At 27.5% G+C, this 16027-nt stretch overlaps 3 protein-coding genes across 8 annotated transcripts; all 3 read right to left on the reverse strand.

The window, feature by feature from the left end:
• Positions 1–86: 86 nt before the first annotated feature.
• LOC117217257 (transcriptional regulator ATRX homolog) lies at positions 87–8557 on the reverse strand. Of its 2 annotated transcripts, XM_033464730.1 has the most exons (21): positions 8468–8557; positions 8268–8398; positions 7944–8086; positions 6612–7835; positions 5822–6566; positions 5434–5741; positions 5211–5329; positions 5000–5145; positions 4693–4923; positions 3714–3933; positions 3223–3632; positions 2838–3136; positions 2458–2752; positions 2119–2399; positions 1896–2049; positions 1471–1818; positions 1095–1392; positions 822–1019; positions 626–742; positions 392–532; positions 87–317 (listed from the first exon to the last, which is right to left on the reverse strand). In XM_033464730.1, exons 2-21 carry the CDS (start codon positions 8282–8284, stop codon positions 270–272), a joined length of 5742 nt encoding a protein of 1913 aa, XP_033320621.1. In that variant the 5' UTR covers positions 8285–8398; positions 8468–8557; the 3' UTR covers positions 87–269. The 2 variants fall into 2 exon arrangements, with proteins under 2 accessions (XP_033320621.1, XP_033320620.1); XM_033464729.1 differs by having other exon boundaries at positions 5822–7835.
• A 1467-nt stretch (positions 8558–10024) lies between these two features.
• Positions 10025–13057, reverse strand: LOC117217261. Of its 3 annotated transcripts, XM_033464739.1 has the most exons (5): positions 12826–13057; positions 12634–12646; positions 12358–12528; positions 11362–12283; positions 10025–11286 (listed from the first exon to the last, which is right to left on the reverse strand). In XM_033464739.1, exons 3-5 carry the CDS (start codon positions 12475–12477, stop codon positions 10214–10216), a joined length of 2115 nt encoding a protein of 704 aa, XP_033320630.1. In that variant the 5' UTR covers positions 12478–12528; positions 12634–12646; positions 12826–13057; the 3' UTR covers positions 10025–10213. The 3 variants fall into 3 exon arrangements, with proteins under 3 accessions (XP_033320630.1, XP_033320629.1, XP_033320631.1); XM_033464738.1 differs by lacking the exon at positions 12634–12646; XM_033464740.1 differs by lacking the exons at positions 12634–12646; positions 12826–13057 and having other exon boundaries at positions 12358–12618.
• LOC117217269 (LIRP-like) lies at positions 12359–15717 on the reverse strand. Of its 3 annotated transcripts, XM_033464757.1 has the most exons (6): positions 15417–15717; positions 15160–15283; positions 14671–14889; positions 13870–14152; positions 13064–13681; positions 12359–12416 (listed from the first exon to the last, which is right to left on the reverse strand). In XM_033464757.1, exons 4-5 carry the CDS (start codon positions 14150–14152, stop codon positions 13509–13511), a joined length of 456 nt encoding a protein of 151 aa, XP_033320648.1. In that variant the 5' UTR covers positions 14671–14889; positions 15160–15283; positions 15417–15717; the 3' UTR covers positions 12359–12416; positions 13064–13508. The 3 variants fall into 3 exon arrangements, with proteins under 3 accessions (XP_033320648.1, XP_033320649.1, XP_033320646.1); XM_033464758.1 differs by lacking the exon at positions 15417–15717 and having other exon boundaries at positions 15160–15326; XM_033464755.1 differs by lacking the exons at positions 14671–14889; positions 15160–15283; positions 15417–15717 and adding an exon at positions 14231–14337.
• Between the last annotated feature and the right edge of the window lie 310 nt (positions 15718–16027).

Below are 16027 nucleotides of genomic sequence, written 5' to 3' on the forward strand. Positions count from 1 at the left end.
TATGGTTAGTATAAATATACAGTTTATAAACACATATTTGTCTGTATATATATAGTGAAAAGTTTATCAAATAAAAAATGCCAATGTTCAAGTAATAATTTTATGCTAATTACTTATAGCAACAATATTATTCAGTTTCATCAATACTGATACTACCATAATACAAGTATAACATACTAAAAATGTAGATGAAAGTATAAGCGCTTAATATATTGAAGCATTTTTACATTATATAAAACAATATAAAACTTTACATTGTATAATTTTATTCATTCCTCTTGATTTTTATTTTTGTTATTTACTGTGGTTGATATTACCTGAAATTGTATCAAGTAAATTTTACATTTAATAAATATTTAACTTTAATTTCTTGTTAATGTATCCACGTTACCTCTATAACATCATCATCAACATCTCCAGATCTAATATCAGTAATCCTATAATCTTTCTGTTGATTGGTCAAATTTTTAATTCTATTCGGTACTGAATAAGATGTTTGAGCCATATTGGGTACTGAAGTTAAGTTTGGATTCTAGTATTCATAAATCCTCAGTTAAATTTTATACAAAAAACATGTTTTATATTCGAACGTTATCAATGGAAAAATTGTAAGTTATTGAAATACCTGATCGATTATTGAATTTGCGGTATTGTAGAAAGAATGTTGTTCCATGTAATTGTACATATTTGTTAATACATTAGCAGTCATCATTTGTTGGGTTTGTGGTGTTGCATTAGGATACTATAAAATGTAAATTATTATAAGCTAATAAATATGAGCAAACTATTTGAGTTATTGACGAAAAACATCATATTCTTACATCCTTTTGAAGAAGTATTCGAAGTTTTTCATAATCCGTACCAATACCCAATGGTGGCGGTATCTTATATTGATTTAACATCATATTATTTGGGAACGCCATTGAATATGATGGCATTATTGGCGGTTTTCCTTTCTTTTCCTCTTCATATTCTAACCAAGCTTGCTTCCTTTCTTCTTCATTCAGTTCTTCCTCTGCCTATTATTAAACAAGATTATTAAGAATATTTATTTTGAGACAAGCAGATTACTGTATTATGTAGCTACAAGTTACTTTATTTTCCAAAAGAGAATCATGTTCATGATAGTTCTCCACAAAATTTTTATATTTTAAAAATATTTCTGCTAATAATCTATCTTTAGGCAAATTCAGAGTAGGTTTCTCTCCATTGTTTCGTTCAAATGTGTACAATTCATTTAAATTTTGATTGCTATAATGACGTTCTATTTGTTGCTCATCGACGACTCTACAAGAAAGTGATAGTTTCGTCACTTGTCGATTGTAGATCTTTTCTTCCATCGTTCCAGCTGCTAGAAATCGATAAACGTAACATGGTTTCTTTTGACCAAATCTGTAAATTATATATATTTCAGTAATTATGAAATCTTATTATTATTGATCACAATGACTTAGAATCACAGGCACGAACCTGTATACACGAAATATACTTTGGACATCATGAGAAGGATTCCAACTTGCGTCAAAAATAATAACACGATTGGCAGCGGTTAAATTAATTCCCAGTCCACCTGCTCTGGTTGAGATTAGGAACAATCTTGCTCTTGTATTTGATGGTTCATTAAATATTCTGCACCATGCGTTTCTATTTTCAGCGGATGTTTGACCATCCATCCGAAAGTAGTCCAACCCTAATGACCAACTTCCAGTATGTCCATCTATATATTCCAAATTTTCACCGTTTTGTGTTGTATTATCGATTTTTTCAAGAAACTGCTCGATTAGAGATAATGAATACAACGATTGTGAAAATACCAAGCTAAAATAATTAAGCAATTTTTAAAGATAGTATGTAAATTATTGTAGACTTTTCTAAAAGTAATATAAAAAGCATACACTTTGTCTCCGATTTGTTCACATTCCTTCAGGATTCCAAAAAGAAGTATCAATTTGGAAGAAACTCTCATATCTTCAAAGTGTTCAAGTTTAACAAACTGTAACCACCATTCCTCTTCTTTCTTTTCAGATTCTTCAGGAATTATTTCAGCTTCTACATATAAAATAAGAACAATATATATATATTTTATAACATATTAGTTTAACGTAAATATAATCTTACCTGGTCTATTATTTTTTGAATTAGTTCTTATATTTTTTGTAACATTTGTATCAATGGTTACAATATCATCATCTTCTTCAGTACTCATACTGGTCGTAGTCTCTATTTCGGCATCGTCAATAAAGTCTTTTAAAGAACCCTCCGAATCACTGATTTCGAATTTTTTTTCATTTATCTTTTCTATCTTTTCTGCATTCATTCGCAAAACCAAAGGATGTGTCCATATTCTTTGTAATGATTGAAAATCTGCGAAAAGAGATCCATTGGCATTGCGTATTCGCCTGAAATAGAAAATACATATTAAATTTTGAAATTTCATTAAAAAGTCATTTCACATACCTTGCAAAATTATCCAAATAATATTGATACATATTAATTTGCATTTCAGTTAGACTGACAAAAATTACATATTCCTGTTTCGGTGGTAAAAATGGTGTTAGTACAGAATAATCAAACCTTTGTACACAACCCTTTAACATCTTATGTAAAACGTATGCTCGTTTTTTCATTAATGTAACATCATATTCGGTAGAATCATCAAATTGACCATTAGTTATTGGATTCCCAAATCTGTTTGAAAATTCTTTCTTCGTTCCTAAAAGATTTGGCTTTACAAACTGTACCATACAGTGATCTGTAATATATCAGTTATAAATGTTTAATCAAACGAATACTGAATTATTTATATATATACTTATTTAATATTGTTCAAGTTTTACATTCTATTAAATTATTTTGGAGTGGTGTTCCTGTAAGTACAATTCTCCGTAATGTTTTAATCTGTTTCATTGATTTACTGAGAGCAGTATCCTCATTTTTTAGTAAATGTCCTTCATCGCAAACTACGACATCTGGACCAGGATTTATTAAGTACTGTAAAACTGCTTCTTTGATATTTTTTCTCATTTTATTATTTGTGCCACTTAGATTCCTAAACATTTCATAACCAATAATGAGTACACCACCAGTTCTTTGCCAGCTTTCCAATTGAAACTTTCGTTCTATATTTTTCCTTAATCTTTAACAAATTTATCAACAATTATTATATGACCATTTGTTCATCATTATCTTAAATGTATTTGTAAATATATTTATGGAACTTACTTAGTCATTTCGTAAATCTCGATGTCATGTTCTATATCCTTTAACCAATTCGTAAATTCATTTACCCAATTAAGTACCGTGCTCAAGGGACAAACGATCATAATTGTTTTAACACCAGTTTTTTCATGTGTTAAAAGTGTATGACCCAAGGCAATTACTTGAAGAGTTTTACCTAGACCCATACAATGTGCAATTATACATCCAGACCCGTTAGAAGAATTTACTCTTTCCAATGATTCAAAGCATGCGTCCCACATGAATTTTATTCCTTCAGCTTGATGGGGTTTTAAACGCTTTACTAAATTTTCATGGACAGTCACCAATTCCTCTTTTGTTTCAGGATCAAAATCCAATACCAACTTATCTACTTTTTCTTCGCCAGCCAATCTTGCTTCATACATCTCATTGTACTATAATACAAAATAAAGAAATGCTTTTTCTTCGTTCTTATGGAACAGAAAATTAGTTAAGAATTAATTAAAAATATGTACCAATTTTTGTCTCTCAGCAATACGTTTAAGTCTTTCTTCCTCTTCTTTGGCAGCTTGCTTAGTATCACTTGTAACTTGCTTATCTTTCATTACTTTTCGGATATTTTTACGACCTTTTTTTCCAGGTGTTCCTTGAGAATTCGTAATATCAAGGTCCTTATCGCTATTTTCATCACTATTACTGGACATATTTTTAATGCGTCTTCTCTTTGGTTTGGTTCTAGGAATTTATAAGGAATATATATGTATAGGAATGTAAAAACCAACATAGAAAATTACTATAAATTTTTTTATACGATTTTTTATAGAAATTGATAGCTTCATATAAAAGGAAAGCATTAAAATAAATTATAGAAAAATATACAATAACTTGCGAAAATTTTAAACCACTTATCAGACGAAAATGTTATTTGTTTAAATGTTATTTTATAAATGAATGTAAGAATATATTAAGAATATTATTTTATCTTTGTTGTTATTTCTAAGAAAATATGTAATTGTAGAATTGGCAATTAGTTTAAAAAATATATAAAAATAGTCTTAAATAATTAATATTTGCTCAGCATAATCTTTTGCTCAGTAGCAGTAGTTCTTTTGGATTAATTAATAAAATAAAAAATAATTTTTTAATACATTCAGCACTATACTACTTTAGTAGAATAGTACCTCAAAAATTTTTCTTTTTGAATGTTCTTTTTCTCCTTGGGCTGTTCTACATAATCTCATATACATTGTAAAAAATATCTAGACTAGAACATTGAACAATTTTCAAACATTTCTAAATCATGTAAAACTATAAATGAATAACACAATGAAAGAAATGAAAGAAATTAATTTTCATATAGTAATCTGTGAGCAACCTCTACACATATGTATTTAATTGCTGTTACGAAATCAGTAACACTGATGGTATAAAGCTTTGTATAGTATTGTATATATATATATATATATATATAAAAGTAGCTATTATAAAAAATACCTTTTCTCTATAATCGAAGAGTCAGAATCAGATGATTTATGTGTCTTACGTTTACGCATCTTTTTTGGTTTTCCTACTGAAGAATCACTATCTGAAGACATATTATCTTCTGACATGGCAGATTTATTTGATTTTGTATCAGAATTTATCACCTGCAGATCTGAATCAGAATCTATAATCTGTCTACGATTTCTTCTTTCGCGTTTTGCAACTTTGATAGCTGAATGTTTGCTATTTCAAAAAATACCATGATTTATTTAATATATTACATAGTTTATTTATTAATTAACCATGTTAAATAACTCACATATGACTTTCTTCTGCCTTTTCTGTCCCTTTTTGTTTCTTATTCCATTTTTCTCTTGCAACATCAGAATCTGAGTCAGAGGAGAACTTCATTGTTAATAGTTTATTTCGCCTCCATTTATTTTTCTTCCATTTGTCATCATTTTCCTAAGTATAATTGAATTAATCAATATCTTAATCTAAAACAAATTAATTGTCATCTTAATTGTTACCTTATCACTACTCTTTTTTTCAACTTTTTGAGTTGATCGTTTTGAAAGATCCTTTGATTTAGTTTTACTTTTGTCCTCCTCACTGTTACTGTTTTCAGAGGTAGATTCTTTTCGTTCACCTAAAATAAGATATATAAAATTTAATTTTATAAATAAATTTAATATGTAATGCTAATAAATAAGAAATGACATTAAATTTAGAAGAAGCTAGTCTAATATTTACCAATATCTGAGTCGGAAGAATATAAAAGAGCTTTCTTAGTAACTGCATCTGCTTCCAACATTAATTCTCTATTAGTTTGGAAATTAGCTTGTATTTTTGCGATTGAAATATCATTGTTTATATCAGAATCTTCCCCTATATTTTCAATTATATCAGAATTTTCCTCTGCATTTTCGTTTTTCAAATGATTCAATAGGGAATCTTCAATTTCCTTTACTTTAGTCTTTTTTGCTTTTCTAGATAAAGAACTTCGTGTCGAGCCAAAAGTATTTTTACGATTGTTTTGTAACCTATCCAAATCAATTAGACTGCAAAAATAAGTATATATATAAGTAAATATATAAAAATTTTATCCCAAGTAATGAAAAATAATTTTTTTGTTTTGTACCTTCTAAGCTCTTTATTCTCTAAATATTGTCGAGATTTTTCTAACGCATTCTTATACTTTTTAAGAGCATTTTCTGATAATTTTTCAACAACAACTTTACAAAATATTTTTAATTTTTTATCTGACCCAGTATAACTTATTTTAGGTAAACGTGCTGGTTCTCTAGAATCCAATGCTTTTTTGTTTTTTGTAAGATTTTTATCTTCATCTTTATTTTTCTTTGAAGAAGTATTTATTATTAGTGGTTTCAATGTAATCATTTTATCATTATCAGAACTTGAATTTTCACTACTGTCACTGGAATAATGTTTCTTACTTAAACTTTCTTTTTTATCACAAGGACTGATAGAATCATCTGAATTTGACTCAAGAAGTGCACGTTTAGCACAAACTTCTTCATTAATGAGTTCATCAGGTTTGTCTAATAAATTATTTTCATGAATAGAATTACTTTGTGTCTTATCTTTTTCTTCTTTTTTATCACATTTTATCTTTTTCGATTGCGATACGTCTTTCTCTTCGAAACTATCATTTGTGCTGAAACTTTTAATAAATTTTTCATTCAGTGATTCATCATTTGTGGGTGTTTCTGAGTCCGATTCTAACATTGCCCTCTTAGCTTGTTCTTCGGCATCAATATCATTTAAAACGTCATTTTTCTTTTCTTCAGTTGATTCTACAATTTCATCAGAAAAAACTGATTTAGATTTTGCATTTTCAATTTTCGTAGAGCACGAGTTTTTATCTGTAAGTTTTGTATCTAATTTTTCATTTGTGAAAGAGTTTTTATCTTTATTATCATTATTTTTTTCAAGTTCTTTTAATTGTAAACCATTTTCATTCCTACATTCATCTCTGACTTCTATCAAATCATTAATGTCTATATCTTCAGGTGTATCTTCAAATATATCATCTATGGATTCGTTCATAGCATGTTCATTTGTAGATGTCTGATATTCTTCAGATGCCTTCTCATTTGCATCAATTACTTTCAAATCATCTCTTGTATAAGTTTTATCTTCCTTTTTGTTGTCTAAGATGGAAGAGATAATTTGATCACTCTTTTCATTGTCACCTATTAATTTTTCTGAAACTTTAGTTAATGTATTGTTTGTTTTGTTTTTATCAACGTTTATTTTCGTATTACTTGTTCCTTCATCAGAAAATATTTCTTCATTATCACATTCAGAAACTGCGCTTGCTGCATTCGAGCTGTTCTCGGATTTATTGGATTCTTCTGTATCCTCTCTCTCTTTTGCTATTTCGTTATCGCTTAAAGAACGAGCTATGTTTTGTACTTTATGACTTTTACTCCATTTTTCATAAAAATTTGTTAATTCTTCTTTTTGTGCATTAAGTTCCATTTTAAGATTGTTGATCACATTTTTTGATTTTTCTATAACATTAAATGCTGATTCTTGGTATGTTAATTCTTTCTTAAAATATTTCCATTTTACATGTTCCATCTGTATTTCATATTCTGAACAAATTACCTTAAATTGATTAAAAATTTTCACAACATGAGACTTGAACTGTAAGCTTTGTTCTTTACTGATTCTAGTCTTTTTTATTAACTGTGATGTGGATTCTTGATTTGACTCAGTGGATATTACTCGATCCTTCCCAGTTTTTTTCATGACACTCAAACCACTAAGAGAAACTTTTGATTTTTGGAATTCTTTGTCAGAACTAGAGTCTGTTTCTTTTTGTTTTGACTTTAATGATGAATGTCTTTTTGTCTTCTTTTCAGCAGATTTCTCATAAATTGCATCATCTGAATCACTAGAAACTGAATTTCTGGTTTTATTCTTTTCTTTTCTTATATTATTAGAATCAACTTTCTTATTTCTCATAATCTTTTTGTGCCCATCATTTTTTAAATGTTCCTTGCCTTTCTTTTGTTTATGATGAGCAGTTTCACTCTCCTCCTCAGAGGATTCTCTTCTAGACCTTCTTGTTTGTTTTGGTCTGTTAATGCCATCTTCATCAGATGACCTTTCAATTGAATTATCACCTAGAAAATAATTAAAGTTAATTTTTCTGAATCAGAATTACAATTTTAACTTATTGTAATAAACATTTCTAATTTCCTTCTACAATAGACTTCTTCTATTCATCTTACGTGAATTTCCAAATTTATAAAAGAAAGGTCGTACATCTTCAGGAGTACTGGAATCATTGTCACATAATGACTGTATTGATTTTTTCATTTCTTCCACTCTTGCAAGCCGTTCTTTCATATATACTCTGTTTTTAGTGTCTCTTCTGAAATCAAATATGTGCTTTTAAATTATTATATTATTATTACATTCTGAATATGTTACACAAAAACAGAAATTATATTAATTATACTACATAATTAATTTCACATAATTTCACATAATTTCCCACTAAAACTATGCAGAATTAACATATAAGAATTTATTTTTTCTTTGTATATACTTACTTGAACAAAGAAGACATAGTGATTGACAAAATAGTTCTCTATTTCCAAAAGGACCTTGAATTAAGTATAAAACATTTTTATTTTCCAATTTCAGAACCCAAAATGTCAGATTAAACTTGTTATATATGTTTCTGGAAACATAAATTTCTATTTTAACACTTGTGAATTAAAAGAATTTTTATTAATGTCATATCACCTACACTATTATGTCATATTATCTTATCTATTCTGGTTTTATTAACCATTCAGATTACTTTAACAAATTCACAATCTCCTGCCCATGTATGGGTCATTGTATTTTCCACTCACAAGTCCATTGACCCATCCATGGGTTAGGAATGTTTAACATTAGAAGTCATATAACTCTTGATAGAGGAATACCTTGTGTTTGAATTTCTGTGTAAATAATTAAATTGTAAATGTTTTACATGCAAGGAATAATTCAAATGAATATTCTAACAAAAATTATTGGGGAAACAAAAATTATTATAACTAATTAATTGTTTTGAAGCAGTTAATGCAAAATGCATGCATATCGCTTTCTTAGATATATGGAGAGGAAGTATATCTTTTAGCATGAGCTGTGAATGTGTTAATCTTTAAACATTCAGAGACATTATCTAATTGCATATTATAGCAATAACAAACAAAGAAGATAAAGTACTTATAACATGTACTTTTTATTTGGTCCTTCTCAAAATTGTATCTGTAAAAAATAGTCATAGAATTAAAATAATAGAAAAATATTAAAAATGCACATTACAAGATCTTTTATTTTATTAATTCATGTATTTTCTCTCTGTGTATTCTACTTCTATTCTAAATTCTAACCAATATTACTCTTTAATTAAATATTCAATAATTTTAAAATCAATTAAAGTCATCATACAAATGTTTAGCATATTATCTATAACAAAAATATCGAGCAATCACTTATAAATAAAAGTTGATGTAATTTGCAAGTCTGTTTTTCCACTATGCATATATTAGGTATGTAAAATTGTTTTAATCTCAAAAACGAAAAATTGTTACTGTTTTATTTTTATAACATTGAAAGTAATTACATTTACGACAATATGACTTTTTTGCTCTGCAAATGAGTGCATAATCGCTATTGTCATTTTTACACGTTGATTCTTTAAGATTAAAATAAAGTTAAAAATTTGTATATATTAACTATTTATTATTATTTACTTATTAACTATTTCACAGGTTCATATTTACATATGTATAAATTTAAATCATAACAAACTGGTTAAACAACATGGAGAGACCTTTTTCACCTGACATTCTTTTATAAATCATCTCAAACTTTCACATATTATTATATTTAAATTAATAAAAAGTACAATATTTAAATGAAAAAATACACGTAGGAATGTAACAACTCTGACTGAATAAACTCTGACTGAATGGTCTTACTGAATAAACTGCCCTCTGGCAGTAGGACATCAAACTATATTTAAGTATGTCAAATATAAATTAGTTAATTGTTAATTTTTATACATATGTTTTTTATAACAAATATGAAAATATTATTACTTACATATTACAAATAAATAGGATATGAACATATAAGCATGTGGAAAATGGGTTGGAGAATTTCACAACAAAATTCTTTAAAATATCACTTTTATTTACTCATTATTGAAAACATATTATTTAACAATAAATAAATACATAGAATTATATATTTATCTATATATACATATATACACTTATATATATATAACATATATATATATATGTGTGTGTATGTATATATATATATACACACATGCAGATAATTTATAATTTAAGTAATTTATTACAGAATAAATCACTTAAGAAGTTAATATTTTTCCTGATGGAGGCCTAATAAATTTTCTGTTGATCCAGGAAATATTATTTTAAATCTTGAACGACCTATATCATTTATTACTAGATATATTTTTATATTTACATGCTTAAGATTCATCAGCAACTGTATCCATTTCTCGATCTTCTGACATCTGTAGAGTATGACTTTGTAAACTGGACAAACTTTTTTCTTTCGGAATATAACATTTTGTATTCAGCACTCGGTTTTCTTCAAGTGCAGGAACATCACAAAAAAGACATCTTGTTTCTTCAAACTCTTTTTCCAAGCATGGATGAAAAATTAAACTGCATATTGGACATGTTCGGTACTGCATGGTAGTTATTTGCAAGAGGGTAATAGGACACCTAGGTAATATATGGCCTTTTGAGCATTTGGTAACTTTCCAAGGAAGTTCATTTATAATTTCACCACACAGATTGCAAGTCTCAATATTACTTAAATTGAGTTTGCATGTTTCTTTTAAAACGTCTTTAATATGTTTGTAAAATGGTGTTACTTTTTTATTTTCTTCTCCAGTCAAATATGCTTCTAAATGCATCTTTAATAAACATATGGAAAGCTTTTGCTGTTCTGACAAAGAAGATCTGCTTTCAAGACGCATAAGATAATTGCATGCAGAGTGAACAAAAATTAAGGGTTGTGCTTCTGATATTTCTCCAGCAATACTACCTATTCCCTGAATGACCTTTTTCTTTTCACAAACTTGTATCATCACAGATGTCCACATTACTACTCGTAATTCATGCAAAGATAAAGATTCTAAATTGGATGGTACTTTTGATAAAAGAATCGTCGGATTTAATGCTCTTGTTGCTTTCATCCTAATCGCTTCTAAACAATCCCATAATTGCTCTAATCTCTCATGTTTGTTCTCATTTAAAACAGTTAATGGGTCCCAGTTTTTATGTTTTAAGCAGAACATATATATTTTGGTCGGTTCCTTCATTACTAAATGGTCGTATATAGTGTTCGGACTAGTTACGTTTATAAAAATTACAACGCTTGGAGAATGTGCGCAACCTAAATATCGAACATGACTTTGCGATAATTTATTGTTTACCTTCTTTTTTAAAAATTGATTTCTTTCCGTATTAACTGAAAACATTAAGCCATTTTCTGTAGTGACTAATGCATAATTTGTGCTTATACAAGTCATTCCTAAAAATTATTAATTTACTTATATTAATATTGTATGTTTTCCTGTAAATTGTATAGTAACGCAATTTTATTTACCCGAGATCGTGAAGCCTTCTAATTGCAAATGTTCCATAGTTTTTAGTGTACCATTTTTCTCAATGCAGAATAAAAACAAAAAGGGACCTTTTGCAACCAAGATTTTTATGTTCAAGTCATTTTGAGGAAATATTCTTATAGCGCTAATAGAAATACGATCTTTATAATCGTAATATTTCTCAATAAATTTTAGCTCCATATTCTGATCATGATCTTCAATATTAAGACCATGAATACGTCCATCAATATATCCAACAATAATTAAATGCTTTTTTATGTCAATTGTAACCCAATTTAAAGCACTTATTTTTATATATTCATTTAATCTTATTGTTCCTATAATCTCAGGATTTGATATTTCATTATAGTCGGATATTTTTGGAATTTTATAGATAATTATATCTCCATTGAAATATGCAACAGCAAAATATGCAAAATTTACAAAAAGCTTGCTCCAAGTAAAACAAGAAGCTTGTAATGCTTTTAAACAATTTTTAAATGTTTCAAATAAAGTTGAATTATTTTTAGATTCTTTCAGTTTTGTATTAATTTCTTGCTCTATAAAATTATAGCGTATAGAAGATAAATCATATGCAGGATACCAGTCTTTAGAAATTTTATATGCTATTGTAACAGCACCTGCTGAAGTTAAAATTGCAATAAGACACTTGCTGGGATGTATTAAGTTCTGTGGTGACCAAGTTAAGTCAATTATTTTTGGTACCATTTCTTTTAAATTAGATAATTTTGGAGTTAAACTCTCCTCCATTATAAATGAATAAACTGCTTCACGTTGCATGCCCCAAATTTTAGATTCTATTTTGTTAGATATATTCTCTGTTGGAAGTGTTGAAGGTGCATAAATGAAAGATCTAATAAATTTTATAGTTGAACAAGGAGACATTGGAGAAGGTATAAATTCCTGCAAAAGATAACGTCATTAGGTATATTATATTAATTCCACATATAATATTGATACTATTAGATTAAACTTACGAATATGTGAATTCCTCTTTCAGTAAGAATTGATATATGATTATCTGTAGACCATTGAACTGAAAATTTGGACGTAACTAATGGAAAAATAGTGAGATTATAAATTTCTTCCATCTCCATTGTTTGCTAAATATTTATTCACATAATATGAAGGTTCCGAAAATCTTTCGCCTGAAGAAGTTTCATATTTGATATGAAGAATCTTTTTTAACATTTATACAATTATACGCATACATTTCGTTTCTTTATTTTTTAAATTATTTTGTGTGTACTTACATGCATATGTAACCTAAATACAAGGATATATATAAAGTGAATACATAAATTATTATAATTCAATTTACAATTTAAAACAATATATTAAAATTTATAAATATGTATTCATATATTTTATAAATAATTTGTACGTATATATATATGTATATATATATATATATCTTTTAAAAAATTAAATCTATAAAAACTAACCTATTGATTGTTATTATCGTTTTTCTTAATGATTGTGTATTTTTAAATAACGACACATTGGTACATGAAAACATATTTAATAATTAACATTGAATTTAGTCTTACACAATATATGGTTAAGTACAAATGAGATCAGATCTTTCAGTAAATTTTTAAACATTTGAGTCAGTTGAGTCAACGCGATTAAAGCTGACAACAACTCTTAGTAAGTTTTCATCACATATATATAAGTACTCACTAGCTCTTAATTTTTAAAATTGATCATATAACAATTACAATCTCTTATACAATTGATTACAAGCATGTATTATATATCACATATATACTATTCGTTATCACGAATAAGGTATTCACTTTGGTTAAAGCAACATCGTTCGATATTAAAGTCTTTGTATATTTCATATAGTACAATAAGGAATGAATAAGAATTAAGAATAATTGTATAAATTATATTATCACATAAAATTGAGATAAGTAGATCATTTCTGAATAAACTGTTTGAGCTAACAGTTTTAAATAGATCTAAGATTATACAGAATATCATGTTGCTTTTGCTGAATTATTACATTGATTGAAACATAAAAAATGGCTATCGAAAATATGGTATGTTAGTAAATAGGGAAAACATTACATTTAAGCATTTCCTCAATCTTTTGCTTATGTTTTAAAAAATGATTCTCTCATCAACGAGCACCGCAATAGGAGCGCAGCTCTTCGGTCGTACAAGATTTTAAACAACATTCCTCGTGAATTCCCCGTCCATTTCTTCGAAATCTAATCATTTTTTTCGCATTCTTGATAGACTTATAAGGATGCAGATCGTAACTATAGGCCATATAATCATCCATCTCCATTTCTAAAAGAAAAAGAAAGAATATATAATATTTAAATGAAAATATTGAAATTCCTATAATTTTCCTCCATTTGATATCGGTCAGTAGTAGCAACGTTTTTAACTATATTTACATACTTCCCTTTCCTATCTTTTTCTTGCAACAAATGATTTAGGAGCAATATGCTTTTTGCAATGTATGATCTACTTACCTTGATTGCTTTTTTTAAATCGGCTATTGTAAACACTACCGCATATTATCTGTAAAGTACTTGACAAAATTCGGCCACAATATTGGTGCATTTCTGTCATAGATTGATCTCGAGATTGATCTCGAGATTGATCCCTAGATTGTCCCTTTTGACCATACTGAAATACATCCGATCCATGTATGTTCCGCTGCTTGTATGTATCCGATGCATGTTCCGCTACCGGTATTAGGATCACTATCACGAGTATTAAACTCATGAGCGCGTATAATCGATTTGCGTACATCTAGAAGCAAAGAAATATTTTTGCAAATTTTTACATTTAGTAAGATTCTGTAATAATAATAATACTATAGTAGCTTACTCTCATTGAAGAAAATCATTAATCATATTCTATTATTACAATACAGATATTTATGCAAATTTATATTTTCATGAATGCAATTAATGAAATAGCACCTAATATGTTTGTTTTACTTTGTATATTTTTGTATATTCAAGTTCTCTATAAATTCATAAACATCTGCAGCTTATACATTATAACAGTATTAGTATCATATAGTACGATACTATTAATATAATATACAGTACTATATAATATAATTAGTATGATATTCAACTACTGATAAATTAAAGGTGTCAAAGAACTGTAACATCTATTCGTAATAGAAAGAATGTCGACTGAATTTTTGTAAATCCAAATGAGCTAAACTTAAAAGCGAACACTTGTACTGGGTGAACTCGAAATTCAAGTATCATAAGTGGATCCTCTCAAGTATGTCTATTTAAATCGCTTTTATTAACTTTTATCAGGACTTATCAATAATGAAGCCCCATGCTGTTGCTGTCGCGTACCAGTCGTCGAGTAACGACCTATTTTTAGATATCATTCGTGCAAATGTGAATCTTGTACTGTAAATGTTTCCGTGTTAAAATCCTGGATCGAATGCTTTTCAAATATCTCAAGAATTCCCCTTATTCATCCACGCGCGAATATTTGAAAAAGATTATCAGGAAGGAAACCTGTGTAAAAGATCGAGCAACATTATATCATCAAAGAATTATTCCTTCACCTTTTCCGTATTATCTACTTTAAAAATTTATTTCAATAAATACACAAAAAAGTTGAAATAATAGCAGTAACATTTTTTTAAGATAAACAATACTAATGGTATTTTATAAAAAGTTGATAAATAATTAAATTTAGATAGAAATAATGGTCATAGGAAATACTGACGATTGTTTTTAAGATATTAATTATCATACTGGAGAATGATTCACGATTCAACGTACCGTGCTGATATAACTTCCTTCAGCAACATAGATATTATTTAACTATTATTTCCCACAGTGTAACATTCTATTCACTCTCACAAATTGTTGCGGTTTTTCTTCTTTTTAATTGGTTAAGAATGAACTATATAACAAAATCGTTTTTAAACCTCCAATCGATGTAAGATAATAATTTGTACATTATCGAAAAATAAATAATGAAAAGATCAAGCTCTATAATAAAAGGGAATATATTTTATTGTAATAGAGTTACTTACTCATACATCGACAAGATAGAGATCAATAAAGTATGTATATATACATATATGTATACATGTATAGGAATATTATATGTGTATATCACGATGTATCACAGGTTGGTAGATTTCTTTTTCTTCACAATCAATTACATTAGTCGAAGGATAGCATTTTGAATAGTCTAAATATATTCTTCGCGGTTGAATTGTGCAGGTTGATAAAGAGCATGAAACATAAATAAAAATTCAATAAGCAGGAATGTATTTTTCTTTGCACGTAATCATACAAGCAAAATACATACATTTCGAGAAGCAACGCGAAATAAAAAATAATACGCGTGATAATTATTGAATGCAAAAATATTCGTTATTGTAAGAGTTCACTTTTTTTCTATTTCGATAAAATTTTAAGTTGTATGTACGTAATGAAAACAAATGTAGATAATATTGTCGCTGAACACACTGATAAGAAATAAACTTAAGGCTTCAATTTAAAAATATCTGTTTCTCCTGCATATTTTTAAATTGCAATATTCTAAATCTAAACTGTATATTATAGATTACCGTTTCGTATAGATTATATTTATTACTAATAGGTATAAATAGATAATATCAATTCATATAGATTTTAT

The sequence above is a fragment of the Bombus bifarius genome, unplaced genomic scaffold (genome assembly GCF_011952205.1).
Source record: "Bombus bifarius isolate JDL3187 unplaced genomic scaffold, Bbif_JDL3187 scf7180000007975, whole genome shotgun sequence".
Taxonomy (NCBI): Eukaryota; Metazoa; Arthropoda; class Insecta; order Hymenoptera; family Apidae; genus Bombus; species Bombus bifarius.